Source organism: Podarcis tiliguerta, assembly GCF_965153285.1.
Source record: "Podarcis tiliguerta genome assembly, chromosome: 1".
Taxonomy (NCBI): Eukaryota; Metazoa; Chordata; class Lepidosauria; order Squamata; family Lacertidae; genus Podarcis; species Podarcis tiliguerta.
Window position 1 is genome coordinate 32488348 of NC_139534.1, and position 18446 is coordinate 32506793.

General features: G+C 44.2%; 1 protein-coding gene and 1 long non-coding RNA gene across 2 annotated transcripts in view; one reads left to right on the top strand and one right to left on the bottom strand.

Annotated features, from left to right (window-relative positions):
• Positions 1 to 18446, bottom strand: part of LOC310665344 — a 54799-nt gene that overhangs the window by 19116 nt on the left and 17237 nt on the right. Inside the window, exon 2 of the long non-coding RNA XR_014505410.1 lies at positions 8363 to 8450. This is a non-coding gene — a long non-coding RNA (uncharacterized lncRNA). The remainder of the gene's footprint in view (positions 1 to 8362; positions 8451 to 18446) is intronic.
• CYTIP (cytohesin 1 interacting protein) lies at positions 140 to 16704 on the top strand. The gene is made up of 8 exons (XM_083412764.1): positions 140 to 549; positions 2809 to 2858; positions 4109 to 4163; positions 6069 to 6171; positions 6791 to 6884; positions 8372 to 8441; positions 11274 to 11340; positions 15062 to 16704. The coding sequence occupies exons 1-8, from the start codon at positions 391 to 393 to the stop codon at positions 15526 to 15528; spliced, it is 1065 nt and encodes a 354-aa protein (XP_083268890.1). The 5' UTR covers positions 140 to 390; the 3' UTR covers positions 15529 to 16704.

The window sequence follows — 18446 nt, forward strand, 5'->3', positions numbered from 1 at the left end:
ACAAGCCTGAGAATGCGGCAAACTCCAAGGACATTTAAAGCCAGAGCTTCTGTTTGCATCCAAGCAGTGTGTGCTCCTGGACGGGAGGGTGGGGGGTTGATAGTGTGTGTGGGGAGGGAATAAGCAGATTGCTTTAATTGCAGGGACAAACTCTTGTAAGCTTAAAAAGAAACATTGAGTAACACTGACTGATCTGTGAGAAGAGATTTATGTAAACTGCACCTAAACCACAACTCACATGGCCTTGTTCTCCTTTCCCCCTCCACCCTGTTCGTGTGTTTGCTACTTTTGCTCACAACTGAGGTTATGTTTTTAGTTTGCTTCCTTCCTCAGTCGCGCAAGGTTCCTTAAGCAATGCTAGCCTGTGAATGACTTCTAGTTGAATTCAAGATGTCCTTAAAGAGGCTCATTCAGCAGAACCGCAACGCCAACTGTGTGGGCTCAGTTTACACCCCGTACTTGGACCCCATAGGTAACCCACCACTGGACAACAAAAGAAGCCAGGCATTCACAAATTCAATAGACACGTTGTCTAGGGACTACAAGCAGGTATGATTTATTATTATTATTATTATTATTATTATTATTATTATTATTATATCAAAAGACTTTTACAACCAGTTAAACCAAGTTACAGTCAAGAGAATGGGGTGGGAAATATATCTATCAGAGGTATCAAGGATAAAGAGGGTTGCCTTCAGCACACCACAGAATTTTTTGGGATATGTCTTTCTTATGCTTCACATTTCTGTTGCTGCTCTTGTTCATTCATTTCCAAGTTGGACTAATGGGAAATAACAATGCAGACAACATGCTGGGTAGATTCAGGGCTGGTCCACACATGAGGCAAGGTGTGATCTTTATCACCCCCACCCCATTCCTGATGTAGACCTTCATTCACCCATTCTTCCCTGGTGGTGAGGAGAGCACCATTTTGTGGTTTGCCTCAGGTGCCAAAACGTCTTGGGCCAGCCCTGAACTGTCTACTGCAGGCATCCCCAAACTCGGCCCACCAGCTGTTTTGGGACTACAATCCCCGTCATCCCTGACCACTGGTCCTGTTAGCTAGGGATGATGGGAGTTGTAGTCCCAAAACAGCTGGAGGGCTGAGTTTGGGGGTGCCTGGTCTATTGCTTTTACAGTTGCAATCTTTTAACAGTCCTAGATGCTGTGGCTATATTATCCACCTGAATCACAGAAATTTAGCAGGTGAGGCTTTCCCACCATTTATCTCTATGCCACAGAAATCTACACCTGTTCAATTTCCATGTCTTAGGCTACTGTTTTAGGGCTGGTCTGCAGGGGAAGGCAGCTGCCTCAGAGGCTCAGCCAGCTGATTTGGAGCTTTGCGACCGTGGAAAAAAGGGTTATCTTTTTAATTCTATTCTGTGGGAGAGGTGCTTGTAAGATTTTCTTCCTCGGATGCCAAAACAACTTGAGTACTAATATTAGGAAAGGAGGGTGACTTGGTAAGGAGGCTGCCACGTGGTGTTCCTTCTCAGGCCCTGGGCACAGAAGCATGAACTAGGATTGGCACAGGCAATCCCAGTTGATTCTAAGGGATTGTGACCAGGCATGGTCTGAAGTGCTTGCTTGTGCTGTGGTTAAATCTTGAAAGAAACCACAGGCATGGGCTTTGGGCCCAAGATCAATTCACCGTTCAAGCCACCTCTGTCAATAAGTTCCTTGGCTGCTTGCTAAATTGACTAAGATGTGCCATACCTGGGACTGCTCTCAGTTGACAAATGTGCTGAGATGGATTATATTTTTAATCAAGAGAGGCTCTTGCTTACCACTTTTGGGAGCTGAAATTTGTTCCCACATGTGTAAATCGTTTAACTTCAGGCAATGGTGATGACTGGGTTGCTGGTGCCTCTGAGTCAGGGCTGGCCCTAGGTATTTTGGCACAGTACCCAAAGCCAGTCAAGTTATTTTGGCACCTGAGGAAGAAAATCCCATAAGCTCCTTTCCCCCTTCCCTGGAAGTAAACGGGTTGTTGTTGTTTTATCAAATGGTGCCTTTGCCCTAGCGATGCACTTTCACTAGCACAAGACGAGACACCCCATTTTCCCTTGATCCCTTCTACCAATAGCACCCTCTATGGCATACCCCATTCTGTTTCAGAGGGTCCACTATTCTTCAGAAGCAGATACTGCAAAAAAGGAAGAGCTGTACTGGGTAGGAGGACTCTTTGAAAATCCAGTGCCCTGCCTTGAGCAAGCACAGCCACTTCTGTTAGTGAAGAGTCACAACTGAAAGGCAACCCATGACTTACAATTTATTCACTTTTATGACATCCAAAATCAGTTGTCTGGGGCAGCAGCTTCACTCTGCCTAATGGTAGGGCCAGCACTCTTTGGAGAGATGCCTTTATCAACAGCTAGTAGCCATGATATGTGCTTGAACCAGAGTCAGGATGCCACCCAACACCACCCTGCTGGTGAGCAACCAGGAGAGAAGGAATTTTTCCTTTTTGCCCCACTTGAGGGATTCCTGGAAATAGCTGGTTGACCACTGTAGGGTTTAGAATGCAGATGGGCCTTTGATCCAGGAGGGCCATTTTTAACGTTTGTGTGTTCCTAAGCTGGGGGAAATCAAGAGCGTGTAACCATCTTCACCATGCCCTGAATTTGAACTTTCGGAGTCACCTGCTTGGCCCTGTTCAAAGGACCCTGGACCAGGTGGACCTTATACGACCATAATTCTCATTGGCACTTTTGCATATGTAAAGCTTTCATCTAGCATTTTGTTTTCTAGACACAAATGAATTTATAATGCAATGCCCTCCCTTGTCTCTTCTCCTTCCAGCTTGCTTTAAGTAGGACAATCTCTTCAGGTGACTCTGTTGGCCCTCAAAGGTAATAAAGGCATTGCTTTCTCTCTCTAAATATTAGTTCATTACACTGCTACTAGAAATGTGAAAATTGTGTGTGGAGGCCCAAGGCAGATACTGAAAGAGGAAGATGAAAGTGTGAACAAACAAATAACTACAATGAAATCCGTGGGCTGGAGAGTTGTGGAAAGACTGAGCAATGCATACCCACAGCCCATCCCTAAACCCAGTAGCTAATGCAACCACCATTACATATTGCAGTGTGGCAGAGTATCATTAGAGAGTTGACCACCTTTGTATTTCTTCTTGAAATGAAAGGTGGTATATACTTTCTTTTGACGACGATGATATTGAGAATGATTTGAAATCATTTCTCCAGTACACGGCTGGTCATTTCCCCTGTGCTACCAATTGGGTAGACGGAAGGCCAGAGTGCAGAGGAACTGGGACATCACTTTATATGTGACACGTTCCTTTCACTCAGTGGCCCAGATCGCACAACCAAAATGGGAGGCCAAATATAGGGACAGAAAGAATTCATGCATATAGTATTGTGAAGGGTGAAGCAATTAGGTGGTCATTTCACTATATGCCCAGTGGGTTGAAATGATGCCATGCTGGAAAACATGGAGGTAAGCTGGGAGCGAGGATGAATAGATGAGTCTATTTCTCATCCATGTCACCCTGGCATGTGTTTGTGCAAAAGTCCATTCATTCCCATTTCTGCTACTTAAAAAATCAAAAATCAAATCTGCATGAAAGTTTGTATTTTTGAATGTATTTCCCCCCTTTTAAAATGTATTTTATCCCAAACATTTTTATATGCATTTCAGTACTTCATCTTTTTTGAAGCTGAAAATTGCATCGCAGAATTCAGGGAAGTGTGAAATCTGAAGCATAATTGTGTACGTTTCTGCTTGTTAAATCTGGGATGTGCAGATCTGGTCAGAAGATGAATTCCTCAAGTATCCTTGGCTGCAGGAGATGAGAGGCAATGGCACAATTGCTTCCTTTTATGCTCAGCTTTGCACACATCCGGTCAATCCACATTCTCACAGTGACCGTTTGGTGATGTGTACAATAATGTACGTCCTGTAAACAATCCTGTCCACATGATCTTTGGAGATGTGGGGAGATTTTAGATTTTCATTGCACAGCACTTGTTAAGAACTACTGATGCTTATGATGTACAGCACATTTATTCTAAATTAAGCCTTAAACATGTTATTCCCTTCCAATGGGTTATTGACTTTGTGTATCTCTCTCTCTCTGCAGAAAGTCAGTTAAAATCTTCAAAGAAGATAATGAAACATTTGGTTTTGAAATTCAGGTGAGCCTTTAACACTATGAACGCAGGGAAATTAAAATGGGAGCTCTCAAACCATTCTAGAGTGCTGCTGCCATTATCAGGTTAGCCCAAGCACACTCATCCATGTAAGCAGGTGTGTGTGTGTGTGTGTGTGTGTGTGTGTGTACACAATGGGATACTTGGCTCTCTCAAACCTGGAGCTGGTCCTGGCTTTTTCCCCTCAGCCAAACCTTCCACACAAAATTGTTGTGAAGATATAATGGGGAGAACCATGTATCCTGCTTAGAGGAAGGAGGGGACAAAAATGCAAACAAACAAAACAGAAGTGCTTCTTCACAGAAAGAGAATGTTTCACGGGGTGCTAAATTGCTCCTCATGGTTGTTACCCCATGTTGACAGCAATGGAGAGGTGTTTATTCCATGCTAAGCCAGCATTTCATAACTATGAAAGACCCAGTGTGGCCTACTGGTTAGAATGCTGAATCAGGACTTGGAAGAGAAGGGTTGAAATAGTCAGAAAGCTACTCTACTCAGTCTACTCTACCTCACTGGGTTGTTGTTGAGGACAAAATGGGGCAGTGAAGAGCCATGTGTACCACCTTGACTCCCATTGGAAGAAACTTGGGATATAACTGGTACAGCAACAGCAGCTATTTACCATGCATAAAAAGGTGGGTCGGGCTTTCTGTGAGAGCTCAGAAGATCTCACAGCACTGAATGCCTCAGAGATGAATGAAAGAGGCCCCTAAGGGGTCTGAGTTCCTCTTCTTCCTTTCCCTTCCCTTCCTTTTCTAATGCTATATAGTGGTACCTCGGGTTACAGATGCTTCAGGTTACAGACACTTCAGGTTACAGACTCTGCTAACCCAGAAATAGTACCTTGGGTTAAGAACTTTGCTTCAGGATGAGAACAGAAATCGCGTGGCGGCAGTGGGAGGCCCCATTAGCTAAAGTGGTACCTCAGGTTAAGAACAGTTTCAGGTTAAGAACGGACCTCCAGAACGAATTAAGTTCTTAACCCGAGTTATGACTGTATTGTGAGAAATATCTGTTGTGGGCATTTAAACATTGGAGTGGGGAGGTGGTGTTGCAGGGCCAGCACTGCAGTTAGGCGTATCAGGCAGATGATTTGGGGTTTCATGAAAGGACAGCAAATTGTTACTGTTCTATTTTTATTTCCAGGGAGGGGCAGAGATGCTTGTGAGATTTCCTGCTCGAGGTGCCAAAACCACTTGGTTGGCCGTGTCAGCAGCATTTGCTGCTCTGCCTCAGGCAGCAAAATGGCTTGAGCTAACCTTGGGAGGGGACACTGTTTAGTCATTGGACAGGACCTGATTAGGGCCAAAACAGTTACCGTACTTTAGATTTTCTTCACATTCCCTTCATTTTGTTAGTTGCAGCCAATAGCTATGCCCAGGCAGGAGACCTAAGAAACATTGCTTTGCCTCTGACCAGATCCTTGATATTGTAATTTTATGTTGTGAACCACCCTGAGATCTACAGGTATAGGGTGATACACAAATTTAATAAATACGGTAATGATAATAATAAAAAATTTGTCCCCCTGTTCTGCTGGGTGCTTAATGAATTATTATACACACCTATTGTCAGACTGTCTTACAGTTGTGTAACACACCAGGGCCTTGGACACATACTTTCTTTTGTGGTGCCATATGAGCAATTTCTTCCCGATCTTCTTTAAATGTCTGGGAAGGAGAAGGACAGCCTTGTTGTTGGGTGGGAACAATGTTTGTTCCTGTTAGTTCCTCCCCTCTACTATTTATCTTTTAGAAAGAGGAAGCATTTGTTTCAGTGTTGCGTGGGAGAGTGACTGGGTGGGAGGATGCAGTTTGATGGGTACGTAAGCCAGTTTCAAGCCGCAAGATAAACCTTTTCCTGTTCCCAATGCTGTGTTTCTGTTCACAGACTCTTCGATTGCAGCGCCACATCAGCCACTCCTTGGAAACTTGCACGTACATCTGCAAAGTTAAAGAAGGAAGCCCCGCCTCTCTTGCCGGACTCCAAAGTGGTAACTAGCCTTTTCCCCCACCCTAAAGTTCACCCAAACAAAGTTCACTGCAGGGATGGGGAAAATATTCAGCTTGAGGACCACACTTCCTCACAGGCAAATTTCCAGGGGCCACACACCAGTAGTGTGTGTGTGTGGACGTAGACACAGATACCATAGACACACATCCCTCTCGCCATGCAGGTAAGCAAGAGGCACCAGAATTCAAGGATACATTCTAGTCAGATAAAATCACTACAAGATGGCACAGAGTGAAGTCAGTGAGCAGTTTGGCCTGGACCATAGGAGCCAACCTCTAGGGGCAGAGGGGTCTTTACTCCCCCCCTCCAAAATGGGCATTGCCGTTCAAATGGTGTGCATGCACTGCATCATGTGATCGATTATGTGTGGCAGAGCTTACCTGTCCGTCCGTCCCCCCATATTTTATTCAAGTTGGCACCTCTGGCCTGGACAGAGTCTTGAGGCCTGGACATGGATGTGTGGACAGACCCAGTCAGACCCTGGACCTGAGGTTTCCCACTCCTGGTTTACTGCTTCTCCCATTTGCTTTTTTTTTTAGGATACAGAGGGAACAATGAATACACAGTCTCTAATTATATCCATTTTTGAATTATCACAGGTTATATTTTGACCAACATCAACGGAATGAGCACCGAAGGACTTGCTCATAAGCAAATGGTGGACTTGATCAAGTCATCAGGGAACTTTTTGAGGTAATCAAAAGCCCTTCTGCCCCCAAGAAGACAAAAAGGGTTTTCTCATGGTTTGTTATTGCTGCAGAGAAATGGCCAAGGCAGCAATGGGCACAGGCCACAAGAAACGTTCCAGGATTCAGAACATTAGAGTATGCAGGCAGGCAGGCATTTGCCATCAAAAGCCATTGGTGCACTCAGGGCAGGACTCTGGGGCAAAGGTCCAGGGCCCCACTCAGCAGAATGAGCAGGAGCCCAAATGCAGCAACAGAGCTGGCTTACCATATATTGAGCTTAACTGAAACAGGTGGTGTTTGTGTGTATGTCTGTACAACCATTAAGTCCAGAATCTGAAACAGTATTCAATCTATTTAAGAAACTTACGGACAACTCTTCGCATTGTGATCATAGAGGACTTTGCAACATTTTAAATAAAGCAGCATTACTTAAAACCATAAAGCACAATTAAAATGACAACAGATTTAAATCAAAACATTGGGGACAGTAGAACAATCCAGATACATAAGAAAATTCAAAACTGCTTAAGCAAGCCCCTCCAAAGCCTGAGAGACCGTGCATTTTATTAACAAGGCAACAGAATTTCAACAATATTGTGGCCAGCCATACCTCCAGGAAGGAGGAATATCATAGTCTGGGTGCCACTACAGAGAAGGCCCTCTTTCATGTCACTTCACAGCAAGGTGATGGGACAGTAAGCTGCACCTGCCAGTCTCAGAGCCTGAGTTGCCCGATAGTTGCAACACAGCCTAAAATGTGGCTGACATATGACAATCAATTAAGGTCTGTTACCCTATGGTTCCTTTGGGACATATCAATGGGACAGAACTCAGAGGGGATGTAGGCTCCTCATCTTAATAAAAGTACATCTGCTTTCTCCTATGCCCCCTTCTCTTTCTCAACCACAACCCTGGAATATCTCTTTGCCCCCACTACTCAGGCACAATTTAATGGCATTTAATCAGAAATGGATTTCAAGTCCTTTCACATTCTTAACCAGTAATACACGTTCTCTTGGATTAGGCAAGAATCAGTGATGACATGAGCCCAGGTTTGCCTCCTTATCCACCTGAGCTGCCAGAAGTTATTAAGCTTGTTTTTATTTTATTTTATTTATTTGTTGAATTTATATACTACCCTATACCCAGAGGTCTCGGGGTGGTGGAGGTTCACAGAACAAAATCAAAATATAAAACATTGTTGTCCCAATAGTAATCTTGTCTGTCTCAAAAATCAAGTATGTAAATGATGTCTGCAAACGTTAATATTTGCCAGAGGCAAGTAACAGGAGATGGCTATCACCATTCTCCTTGTGAACTTTAGCATGGCTTATATTTGGTAAGGGAGAAACAGCCAAGACTAGATGGAGCCACAGTCCAATGCAGGAAACGCACGCCTGACATTTTAACTTGCATTCATATTAGCAGTATGAAATTTTATTAATAGTGGTAATAAATAATAATAATAATAACAATACTTACTGTTTGCAGGTTAGATACTGTGAATGAGTCCTTTATAATGAAGCGGATGGAACTGGAAACTAAGCTGCGGTTCTTGAAGGTACTGATCCTATATAGAGGATAGAAAGCATCAGTTTTAACTATACAGAAACCACCTGAAGATACATTTGTTTATTTAGGGGCTTGTATCTTTGATTTTCTTCACAAGTGAACTCAGAGTAGTTCAGATAACAAACCATAATACGAAACATAAAAGCAAATTCAATATAAATATTCCCAAATCAATAAGAGCAACAAAACAACATCTGCCATGCAAAGTAGCAACATTATAATCACAGCATCCAGGGAAACTACCCAGCCTTTTCTCTGTTCCACCTGAATCAGGAGAGCCAGCTGAAGGGCTAGGCAGGTGTTTGGAGGCAGTGATGAAATCCTTGAAAGATGGAGGTGTCTTGTGTTCTAAGTTCTCAAGTCCAGAAAGTGAGAGGGGGCAGCCTACATGGGGTTGTCCTTCAAGATAACTCAGGAGCTTCAACTGGTCCAAAAGGCAGCAGCTGGAGTTACATTTAGAACTCATATAGCCCTTGTTCTAAAACAGCTGCATTTGTTGCCAGCAGTTGGGTGATGTTAATTGGCCTCAGCCTAATTTAATGCAGGTGAGGGTTGCTCAGAGGAAGAACAGGAGGGGAAAAACATGGGGTGAGTTGGGGAAAATCTCAAATGGAGGTGGAGGAAGCCCTTTGCTGGAGATTTGTTCAGATCTTTGATCCTATCCTTCCCCTGGCAACTGGGGTGGGGAGAAGAGGAGGAGGAAGAGAGAGAAAGAGAAAGAGAATGAGGGAGGAGAAAGGGAAACAGAAAGGGGAAAATAATGGCCCCACCCATTTTTACTCCAGCCCTGCCCACTGCTCCCAATGAATTACAACTCCTTCCCCAAAGAATGTAGTCTCAACAGGTGGGGGCGGAGGAGGAAAGTTCCTTGGGGGGCGGGGAACCCATCTATCTCTGATGGCTATTACCCTAATGCTAGCATAATGAAGAGTAGAGCACCTGCCGTAGACACTGTTTTTTTGGGATGAGGAAGACAGAAAATGGGCCTCAGGGCAATGCTGTATGTCTTCAGTTATAAAAAGAACGCAAAATTATTAAATCTTCTATTGCCAGTTTGGACTCATTTTGCAATGTGATTAATGAGCAGCCAGCTTTTCTTAGGACTTAGTGCAGGCAGCAGCTCAAGCAGAATGGCATCCGTTCAGCTTTCCTTGGGCTCTGTGCCTGAAGCTTAAGCCAGGAAAGTACATTTCAGCCCCCGAATATTTATATTGGGAGAGGGGAGTCAGCAAGCATCATGTGATTCCACCTAGCTCCTGATGATTGGAAAGCCACACTCTGCATGATGGAACAACACCCAGTAGAAACAGTAGCCTTGTTCGGATTTTCAGTTGCACAGATACTGAACCACCAAAGGAAAAAGCAGAATTGTGTCCACTGGCCTTGCTCCTCCTCCTCCTCCACACTTTCAGTGGAAGGTCTGAACCTAGTGGAAAGTTGCACACATACATGCTCAGGCTCCTCTGCATTTAACTGGAGACCTGATCACGTAGGTTTCCTCGTCCCTTGAAGCACCTATGCATTTATAACTGAACATTCCCCTCTCAGGAAATTAAACCATTATCCTTAACATAGAGGTCATGAATTGAAACTTATTTCACCTTCCCTTCTACTCATTGGGCGAGAAATCCTGGCAGGGACAGGGTTAAAGGTTTCTTTAGCTGCACAATGGGGCCTTCATCTTGATTAAGCCCTTAGCTGCTGCTGTGAAATTCCCATAAATCATCACCGCAAGCATGCTGCCAATATCCAGCAGAGAATATGAGGGAAAGGTCCTTGCACTGTGCTGCTGTTCCGCTCTGGTACAAAATCTTGAAACCGAAGGAGGAAACGTGGGAAGCCCACTGGCCCAGCCAAACTGCTTACATAACCCCAAAGCCACCACCTGAGCTTGACCTCCAGATGACACCAAATCCTGGGATGCTAGCAAGCCCCTTGATTAAAGCAGCTAAGAAGGCAAGGGACTCCTGCCATCCAGCCTAGAAAGAGCTAGCAAAATTGTGCTTGAACCGCAGAGCCAAACTTTTTCATTGCTCTGATTAATGAGAGAGCACAGTGGCTGATTATTATGAAGCCTGGCAAACTAGGAAGAATGCTGTCTTGTCACTTATCCAAAACTTGGATAAACTCCCTGATGATGATCTTTCTCTCTCTTGGAAGGAAAGCTTTAGGAAAAGCACTGGGATTTAAGGAAAGGGATTGGAGTTTAAAGGAAGTGTAATACATTTGCAGTAATCTATGATATACAGTACAGAATGTCACTGCTCAGCTGTTCTAGGGGAAAGTGAGATGGGATTATGTGTCCCAATAAGAACATAAGGAGATCCTTTTGGATAAGACCAAAGACCCACCTAGGCCAATTTCCTGGTCATTTCTCTTAGATTCTGATGTTTCCCTTGGGCGTTTTTCAACTCCCCAGGTGTGTGACCAGTAAGCAAATTTCAAAATCTGAATACCCAAAGTCCATCATGACCCCCCCCAATAACTTGGATATGCATTATTCCTTCCCTCCCCCCTCCAAAAAACCCCACCATTCACTTTAATTATTGTCCAACTGACTCCAATGCCCTTGGGGGGAGGGTTGAAATACTGATTTAAAAAACAACAACAGGAAAAAGGCAACATGAGAAAGAGGGATAAAACACTAAACTGCATTTAAAAACAACTGCAAATCCCTCAGACACAACTGGACCAATTCAGAGAAAATAGCTGGACACATTTGTCACAAGTCACAATCACAATGGGGGTTTGAGTGTATAACCGAGCTACCTTATAAAGTGTTGTGCCCCAAATTGCAGTGATCTCTGCTTGCCTTTTACAGAAAACCCTGCAAGAAAAATTGCTGGAGTTCCAGTCGCTGTGCTTACGAGAACACCACCTTGCTAATGGTAAGGCTGAATTTCCTGTGATAGAAAATAAGACTGCATAACCACCCCAGTTTCCCCTGCAAAAATGATGTGAACACCAGTGAGTCAATGAGTTTCCTGAGTTTCAGATTTTGGTTTGCCTTTGTTCTCTCCTGCAGATAAAAGGTTTGGGAGAAGCTGTATAGAAGAACACCCGCCATAAGAAAAAATTGCCATGATAAGTCTTCAGTTCCCCCAAAGAATTATGGGAACTGCAGTTTGTTAAGTGTGCTGAGAGTTGTTAGGCAGCCCCTGCTCCCTTCTCAGAGCTACAATTCCCAGACTTCCCTGTGAAGATAAATTGATTGTTGAACCATTTGGGAACTGTAGCTCTGAGAGGGAAATAGGGGTCTCATACCAACTCTCAGCACCTTTATCAAGCTACAGCTCCCAGAATTCTTCGTTGAAAGCTAAAAAGGTAAAGGTACCCCTGCCCGTACGGGCCAGTCTTGACAGACTCTAGGGTTGTGCGCCCATCTCACTCAAAGAGGCCGGGGGCCAGCGCTGTCCGAAGACACTTCCTGGTCACGTGGCCAGTGTGACATCACTGCTCTGGCGAGCCAGAGCCGCACACGGAAACGCCGTTTACCTTCCCGCTAGTAAGCGGTCCCTATTTATCTACTTGCACCCAGGGGTGCTTTCAAACTGCTAGGTTGGCAGGCGCTGGGACCGAACAACGGGAGCGCACCCTGCCGTGGGGATTCGAACCGCCGACCTTTCGATCGGCAAGCCCTAGGCGCTGAGGCTTTAACCCACAGTGCCACCCGCGTCCCCCGTTGAAAGCTATTACTGTTTAAATTCATATGATAATTCTTTAAATATATGGTGTGAATGTGGCCATATGACACTGACTGTACGCCTCTGGCTGGTATTAAAACATTTGCCTGAATTGTGCATACAGTAGTCTTTAGCTTGAAGTTTCTGCTTTCAGGAAATTGCATTTTAAACACTGCAAACGAAGCTTTTCACCTTGCTGATCCAGCCGATTTGTTTTTAATTGTATTTGTTTTATTGATTTACCTTTACGCTTTATTTCTTATTGTTGATATTTTGTTTTTAATCTGCATTGTAGACTGCCTGGGAGGTAGATATTTATGAAGGGCAGTTTATAAATGCCTTAAATACACATACATGATTTTTGTATCCACTTGTATTGATTTTTCAAGGCTGCGGTGAGTCACACTAGAGAAAGTAGAATTCCCCAGAGCCCTAATAAACAGCCTTTACTTATTATTTGGGGAAGCGGGTGGCACTGTGGGTAAAACCTCAGTGTCTAGGACTTGCCAATCCTAACCCTAGAGTCGGACACGACTGGCCCGTACGGGCAGGGGTACCTTTACCTTTTACTTATTATTTAGTTTCTATACTGCCCTTCATCTGAGGATCACATGGCAGATTACAGTATAAAAACCACACTATTATTTGTAGTGTAATTGAATTTTTGCCCCAAAATAGGTCACATGAATTAGGCTCATCTCTAAACCGAAGGTAAGGGAAACTTGGAAGGCAGAGAAGGGATCTGGGACCTCCACAGAGACCTGGAAACAACGAAGAGTTTAAGTGATGTAGGTTAGGGAGAGAGATGGTAACAGGTCCAGCACCAGCCACTGAGTTCCATTGCTGGGTAGAGATTTAAATCCAATTCTTGCCAGCCCCAGGTTTGATGCTCTTAGTGCAGGGGCTGGTAACCTGTGGCCCTCCAGATACTGTTTGACTACAGCTCACCTGATCTCTGATCATTGGCCATATTGACTGGGGCTGATAAGAGTTGGTGTCCCACACCATTTGGAGGGACATCAGTTTGCCATCGCTGCTTTGACCATTATCTACACCAGCTCTCAGGCCAGCTAAGTAAAAAATAGAATTTAACATTCGTATCACATAGGGGTGAGGAACATTCCCCTTCTGAGCAACCTTCCAGAGGTTGACAGGGCCAGGGGCAAATGTGGAGCCACTGTGGTGTGCTGGACTAGGACCTAGGAGGTCAGGGTTTGAATCCTCACTCAGCTATGGGTGACCTTGGGCCGGTCACAATCTCTCAGCTTAACCTACCTCACAGGGTTGTTGTGAGGAGAAAATAGGGAGAACCACAGAGCTCCTGAGAGGTAAAGGTGGTATATAAATGTAAGAAAGGAGGAGAAGAAAGAGCAATGGGGGTGAACATTTCTGTAGAGTTGGTTAGTTCCTCTGTGCATGTTCTCACACCCCAAGCAAGCAAGAGGCATTATCAGAGTTCAATGACACATTCTAGTCAGGCAAAAACACTTGGGGTGTGAAGAAGGGAAAAATTAGAATAGAATAGAATAGAATAGAATTCATTATTTATACCCCGCCCATCTGGCTGGGTTTCCCCAGCCACTCTGGGCGGCTTCCAACAAAGCATTAAAATACAGTAGTCTGTTAAACATTAAAAGCTTCCCTAAACAGGGCTGCCTTCAGATGTCTTCTAAAAATCTGGTAGTTGTTCTTCTCTTTGACATCTGGTGGGAGGGTGAATAGGGGTTAGAGTTCCAAGAGAGGCCAGAGAGACTTGGAGGGCCACATTTGGCCCCTGGCCCTGAGGTTCCCCATTCCTAGCATAGCGTGTTTGAGTACTCAAAGAATTTACCATGCATTTTTTAGTTGTAATCCTTGCAGCGACTCTGCAAGGTTAAGTTATTATTATTATTATTCCCCTTTCTGGAGATGACAGAAAGACTGGCCTAAGGCTCCCTGATAAGTTCATGGCATATACAATTCATAGCTCAGTCTACACTTCACCAGCTTTCACATTCACACAATGTGCACCAGTTATAATGCAGAAGTGAAACACACACCCACACACCCCACACACTGGGGCACTTATCGTGTCATCTGAGAGCTAGCAATGGGTGGATCTGTCAATTTCGGTTTCATTCAATTTTGCATTCCCCCCCAACCTTAATTTCATATCTCCAGTTTGCACCAGTTTGCAATTTTTTAAAAAGAAAAAGTCCTTTCTGCACCAGTTTGCAATTTTTTAAAAAGAAAAAGTCCTAATGGAAATTCATCAGCATTTTAGTCCCGTCTCTCCTAATCTGCATAACTGTATGCAATATTGCCTTACACATTTTTGCAAAGTAATTCCCCCCGCCCTCAAATAAGAACAGTTCAATTTTGTATGTTATTTTCAGTAACATATGCATCTAATGCACACTTTACCACAGTGTATGGATTTTTGTACACCTTACTTGGCTGGAAAACTGCATTGCAAAATCCAGGAAAGTGTGAATTTTGAAAGATGGCCGTGTTTTGGTTCTCATGTTGCTTCAGAGAGTGTGAATTAGGAAGGATCACCTTTAAATGAAAACTGAATGTAATTTCTCCCCCATTCCAAAGTGAGAGCTCCAATGATATTTCAGCAAGATCAGTACATTTAGTACCGTGGAACCTCGGGTTATGTACCATCCTCCTTATGAACGCTTTGGGTTACGAGTTCCACTAACCTGGAAGTAGGTGTTCCGGGTAGCAAACTTTGCCCCAGGATGCGAGTGGAAGTCGCATGCCGGTGGCATGGCGGCAGGAGGCCCCATTAGCAAAAGCGTGCCTCAGGTGAAGAACGGTTTCAGGTTAAGAACGGACCTCCAGAACAAATCAAGTTCATAAACGGAGGTACCACTGTATATTATTCCAGCTTGTGAGTTTTGAGGTATTTAATGCGTGTTCTCTTCTGTCTCTTTCCTAGGGGAAATGTGCTCGCCACTTGAATTTGTGGGACTGGAAGAATCTAACTTATTTGGTGATTACGCTGGATCAGGGTCAGCTTTGGCAAACAAACTCCGATTTCCCAGCGAAAGCAGCTGTTTAAGCCGCCTGAGCTCAATGACTGTGGACAGCGAGGACAGCTTCTACCAAGCCTACGATTCCGAGGATCCTGCCAGTGGGACTTTTAGCCGGCAGTCGAGCACAGAAGACGACTGCTTCCTCTCGAGGGACAGTGATGTTGCCTTTGTGAAGAGTTCACTAAGAAGGCACAGAAGCATCAGTGTGACGAGCAGTGGGTCAGCCTCTCCCTCTTGGGATGGAAGCAACGTCTCGAACATATTTGGGACTCTCCCGCGGAAAAGCCGGAAGGGAAGTGTTCGAAAGAGGTTGCTGAAATTTATCCCTGGCCTTTACCGAGCTGTAGAAGAGGAAGAAAGTCGTGTCTGACAACTGAAGTGGGCTAGGAACTGCATCCTTCAGTGAATATCTGGGCAACAACCTGCAGCTTTCAAGCAGAAGTGCAGGTCCTACGTCAGGGACAAAATACAGTTCCCATCATCGCTGATCATTGGCCATGCTGGCAGAGGCTGATGGGAACTGGAGTCCAACAACATCTAAAAGCCAAAGATTTCCCCATCCCTAACGTTGTGCTTGCACTTCATTCAGTGAAAAGTCAATGGAGGTGAAGGGAACACTTGAGACTGAGAGACTTGTTTTTGCCTGAAATAGTTTCAAGACATCCATATTGATATTATATATACACAGCATTTTGGGGTGAAGGGCAGGAGGGTGGATGGCTGTTTTCAAATGACATTCATACATTGTGGGTCAGACATGGCAACTGCTAGGAACTAAGTGTCATGATGGTCCTTTCCCAAGTCTTACTAGCTGCTAACAAGAAAATTAGACATATTTCTTATCTAGGTGATCAAACAAAGGCCCATTCACAAGTTTGGCTCTAGCAGCACATTTCCTTCACACAGTTATTAAGCGTTCGCAGCTGTCCATGCTTGTTTTCTTCTCCCTTTCTGATCACATGGAAAAAGTAACCCATGAACCAGAAGTATACGTGTGTACTGGTTTGCAGGAGTACAGCAATTCCTGTGATTTGAGGAGCCTTAAGAAGCAAAGCAAATCTGTTATAAGCATGAGAATTGATGCAATCTTGTGAACCAGCATACAAGTATATTTAGAATTATTTCTTGCATGTACAGCCATACATTGGGTTACAAATGCTGCAGGTTGCGCGTTTTCGGGTTGAGAACCGCACTGAACCCAGAAGTACTGGAACAGGTTACTTCCGGGTTTTGGTGCTTGCGCATGCGCAGAAACACAAAATGATGTCACTTGCATGCGCAGAATCGCATCACGCATGTGCACAGACGCGGTGCTGCGGTTGCGACCATGCCTCCTGCACTGATCACGTTCACAACCCGAGGTATGACTGTATGTGCAAAGAAGATTTGGCAGCATTAATGAACTGGGTTCATAGAGCTATAGCCTTCAGATGTAACTACACTGCCTGTTCCTGTTCCTTTATGTACGGTGTGTGTTCCAGAAGAAAAAAGACCAAGTGCTTTAATACAGCCCCCCCCCCCTTTTTTGTAAATATAGTTCAAATTGTATTTCATGTGTATATATTTGAATATCAGTTCCGAAGAATGTAGTAGTTGATTTTTGCATTTCAAAAAACAAACTGAAAAGTGGTCACCAAATGGTAAATATTGGGATATGGACATCAGAAGTTGTCAGGGGGGCAGGAGGGGTTAAAAACTCAAACATGCAAAAAAAAATAAAATACTAAATTTTCAGGGTCCACATTGGGGGGGAAATGGAGTTTTGAGATTCTGATTTCTAAGTGGCTGGTTTTAAAAAGGCATGCACAGCTCCACCTCTGGAGTTGAACAGGTCTGGTCATGGCCTACACCTAGATGACAAATGTCCTGGAAACTCTGAACTCTAAAGCTGGGGTGCCCAAACTTTTTCCAAAGAGAGCCAGATTTGATGAAGTGAACATGCGTGAGGGCATGTTGAAGTGAACATGCATGATGAAGTGAACATGTGTGAGTTGTTGAGCTTTTTTCAGGATTGAGGTTGTTGACTTTTTAGGATTTCCCTCCGGGACATATACTGCCACTGAGGCCTGTTTAAATCAATTGGCAGGCTGGATTAGGCCCCTGAAACGGACTTTGGACATGCCTGCTCTAAAGGAAGATAGGAAGGATAGACAATGGAGGAGCAAAATATAGCAACCAACAAGGCTGCAATTCTGAGCATGTTTACCTGGGAGTAAACCCCATCAGTGTATATGTAAAGTTAGGATTCCCCCCCCAGTGCTCATCACCATTGAACTACATTAACCGTTTTGCACAGTTTGGAGAGTTCAGTTCCAATCAACGCCCTCTATGCTTCTTCCTCCCATACTGTACTCAAGCAGAGTGAACTTAAAATAAAAATAAAAATAGAGGATGTGGTCAGGGCCCCTTTCTTATGAATCCTGGAACTGCCTGCTAGCAGCTGTCTTTCATGACGTGGCCTGAAGGGAGGAGGATGTGGCAACCGTGCAGAAGCTAAGCATGTCTGGATCTCACCAGGGTCTGGGTGAGAGGCTGTATGGGAACTTTCTGCCTGCCACCTTTGAGATCCACGTTGGAAGAGATGCAGCAAGATATAAGCGTATCAAATTAATAAGCAAAACACCTTGACTGCAAGGAGACAGATACCTGTACTAAGTACTCTGCTGATAAAGTAGATGAACTACTTGCTCACAAATAATTCAGTATTTTTAAAATTAGGGGCCTAACAATAAATTAGACAAGCACTGCCCCTTCTGAGTTTCAGACACCTAGTCAAAACTGCTCTGTTTCAGGAGGTCTGTGAAACCTAAATGTTTCACATGTTTTAAAGAAGGATTTTCAGTTCTTGAGGTTTTAAATTTTGGAGGTTTATGTTTTTAAATTTTGTATGTTGTAAGTTTTATTGTGAGACCTACATGATGAAAAGCAGGATATCATTTTTCAAAAAATAATAAATATGCGGCGAAGCAAATTTCTGCATGTGCTTCCTCAGCACACACAAGGGCTGCGGGGGTGGGGGTGGGGGGCTTTGGTCTTTCAAATTTCAGCAGTGCCCTGTGCGAGGCCAAAATCCAGCTGCCTCACCTCTCGCCTTCTGTTCTGCATGTGCACTATGCTATAGTTGTGATGGTCCGAGGCGCTGATGAGAGTTGTAGTCCAACAATATCTCAACGTCACTACATCAGCTACCTGTGCATTTGGACAAACAACTTGGCTAGGAATTTCAAGACGACACAGACCTCTATGGTGGCTGTATTGTACATATTTGTGTCACAAGGTTACTATGGC

Bases quoted from the DNA above. Each gene is read 5' to 3' on its own strand.
- CYTIP (XM_083412764.1), top strand. From the start codon at position 391: ATGTCCTTAAAGAGGCTCATTCAGCAGAACCGCAACGCCAACTGTGTG. The intron at 4,164-6,068 runs GTGAGCCTTTAA...TTCTGTTCACAG, and splicing joins CATTTGGTTTTGAAATTCAG to ACTCTTCGATTGCAGCGCCA. The intron at 6,885-8,371 runs GTAATCAAAAGC...TACTGTTTGCAG, and splicing joins TCATCAGGGAACTTTTTGAG to GTTAGATACTGTGAATGAGT.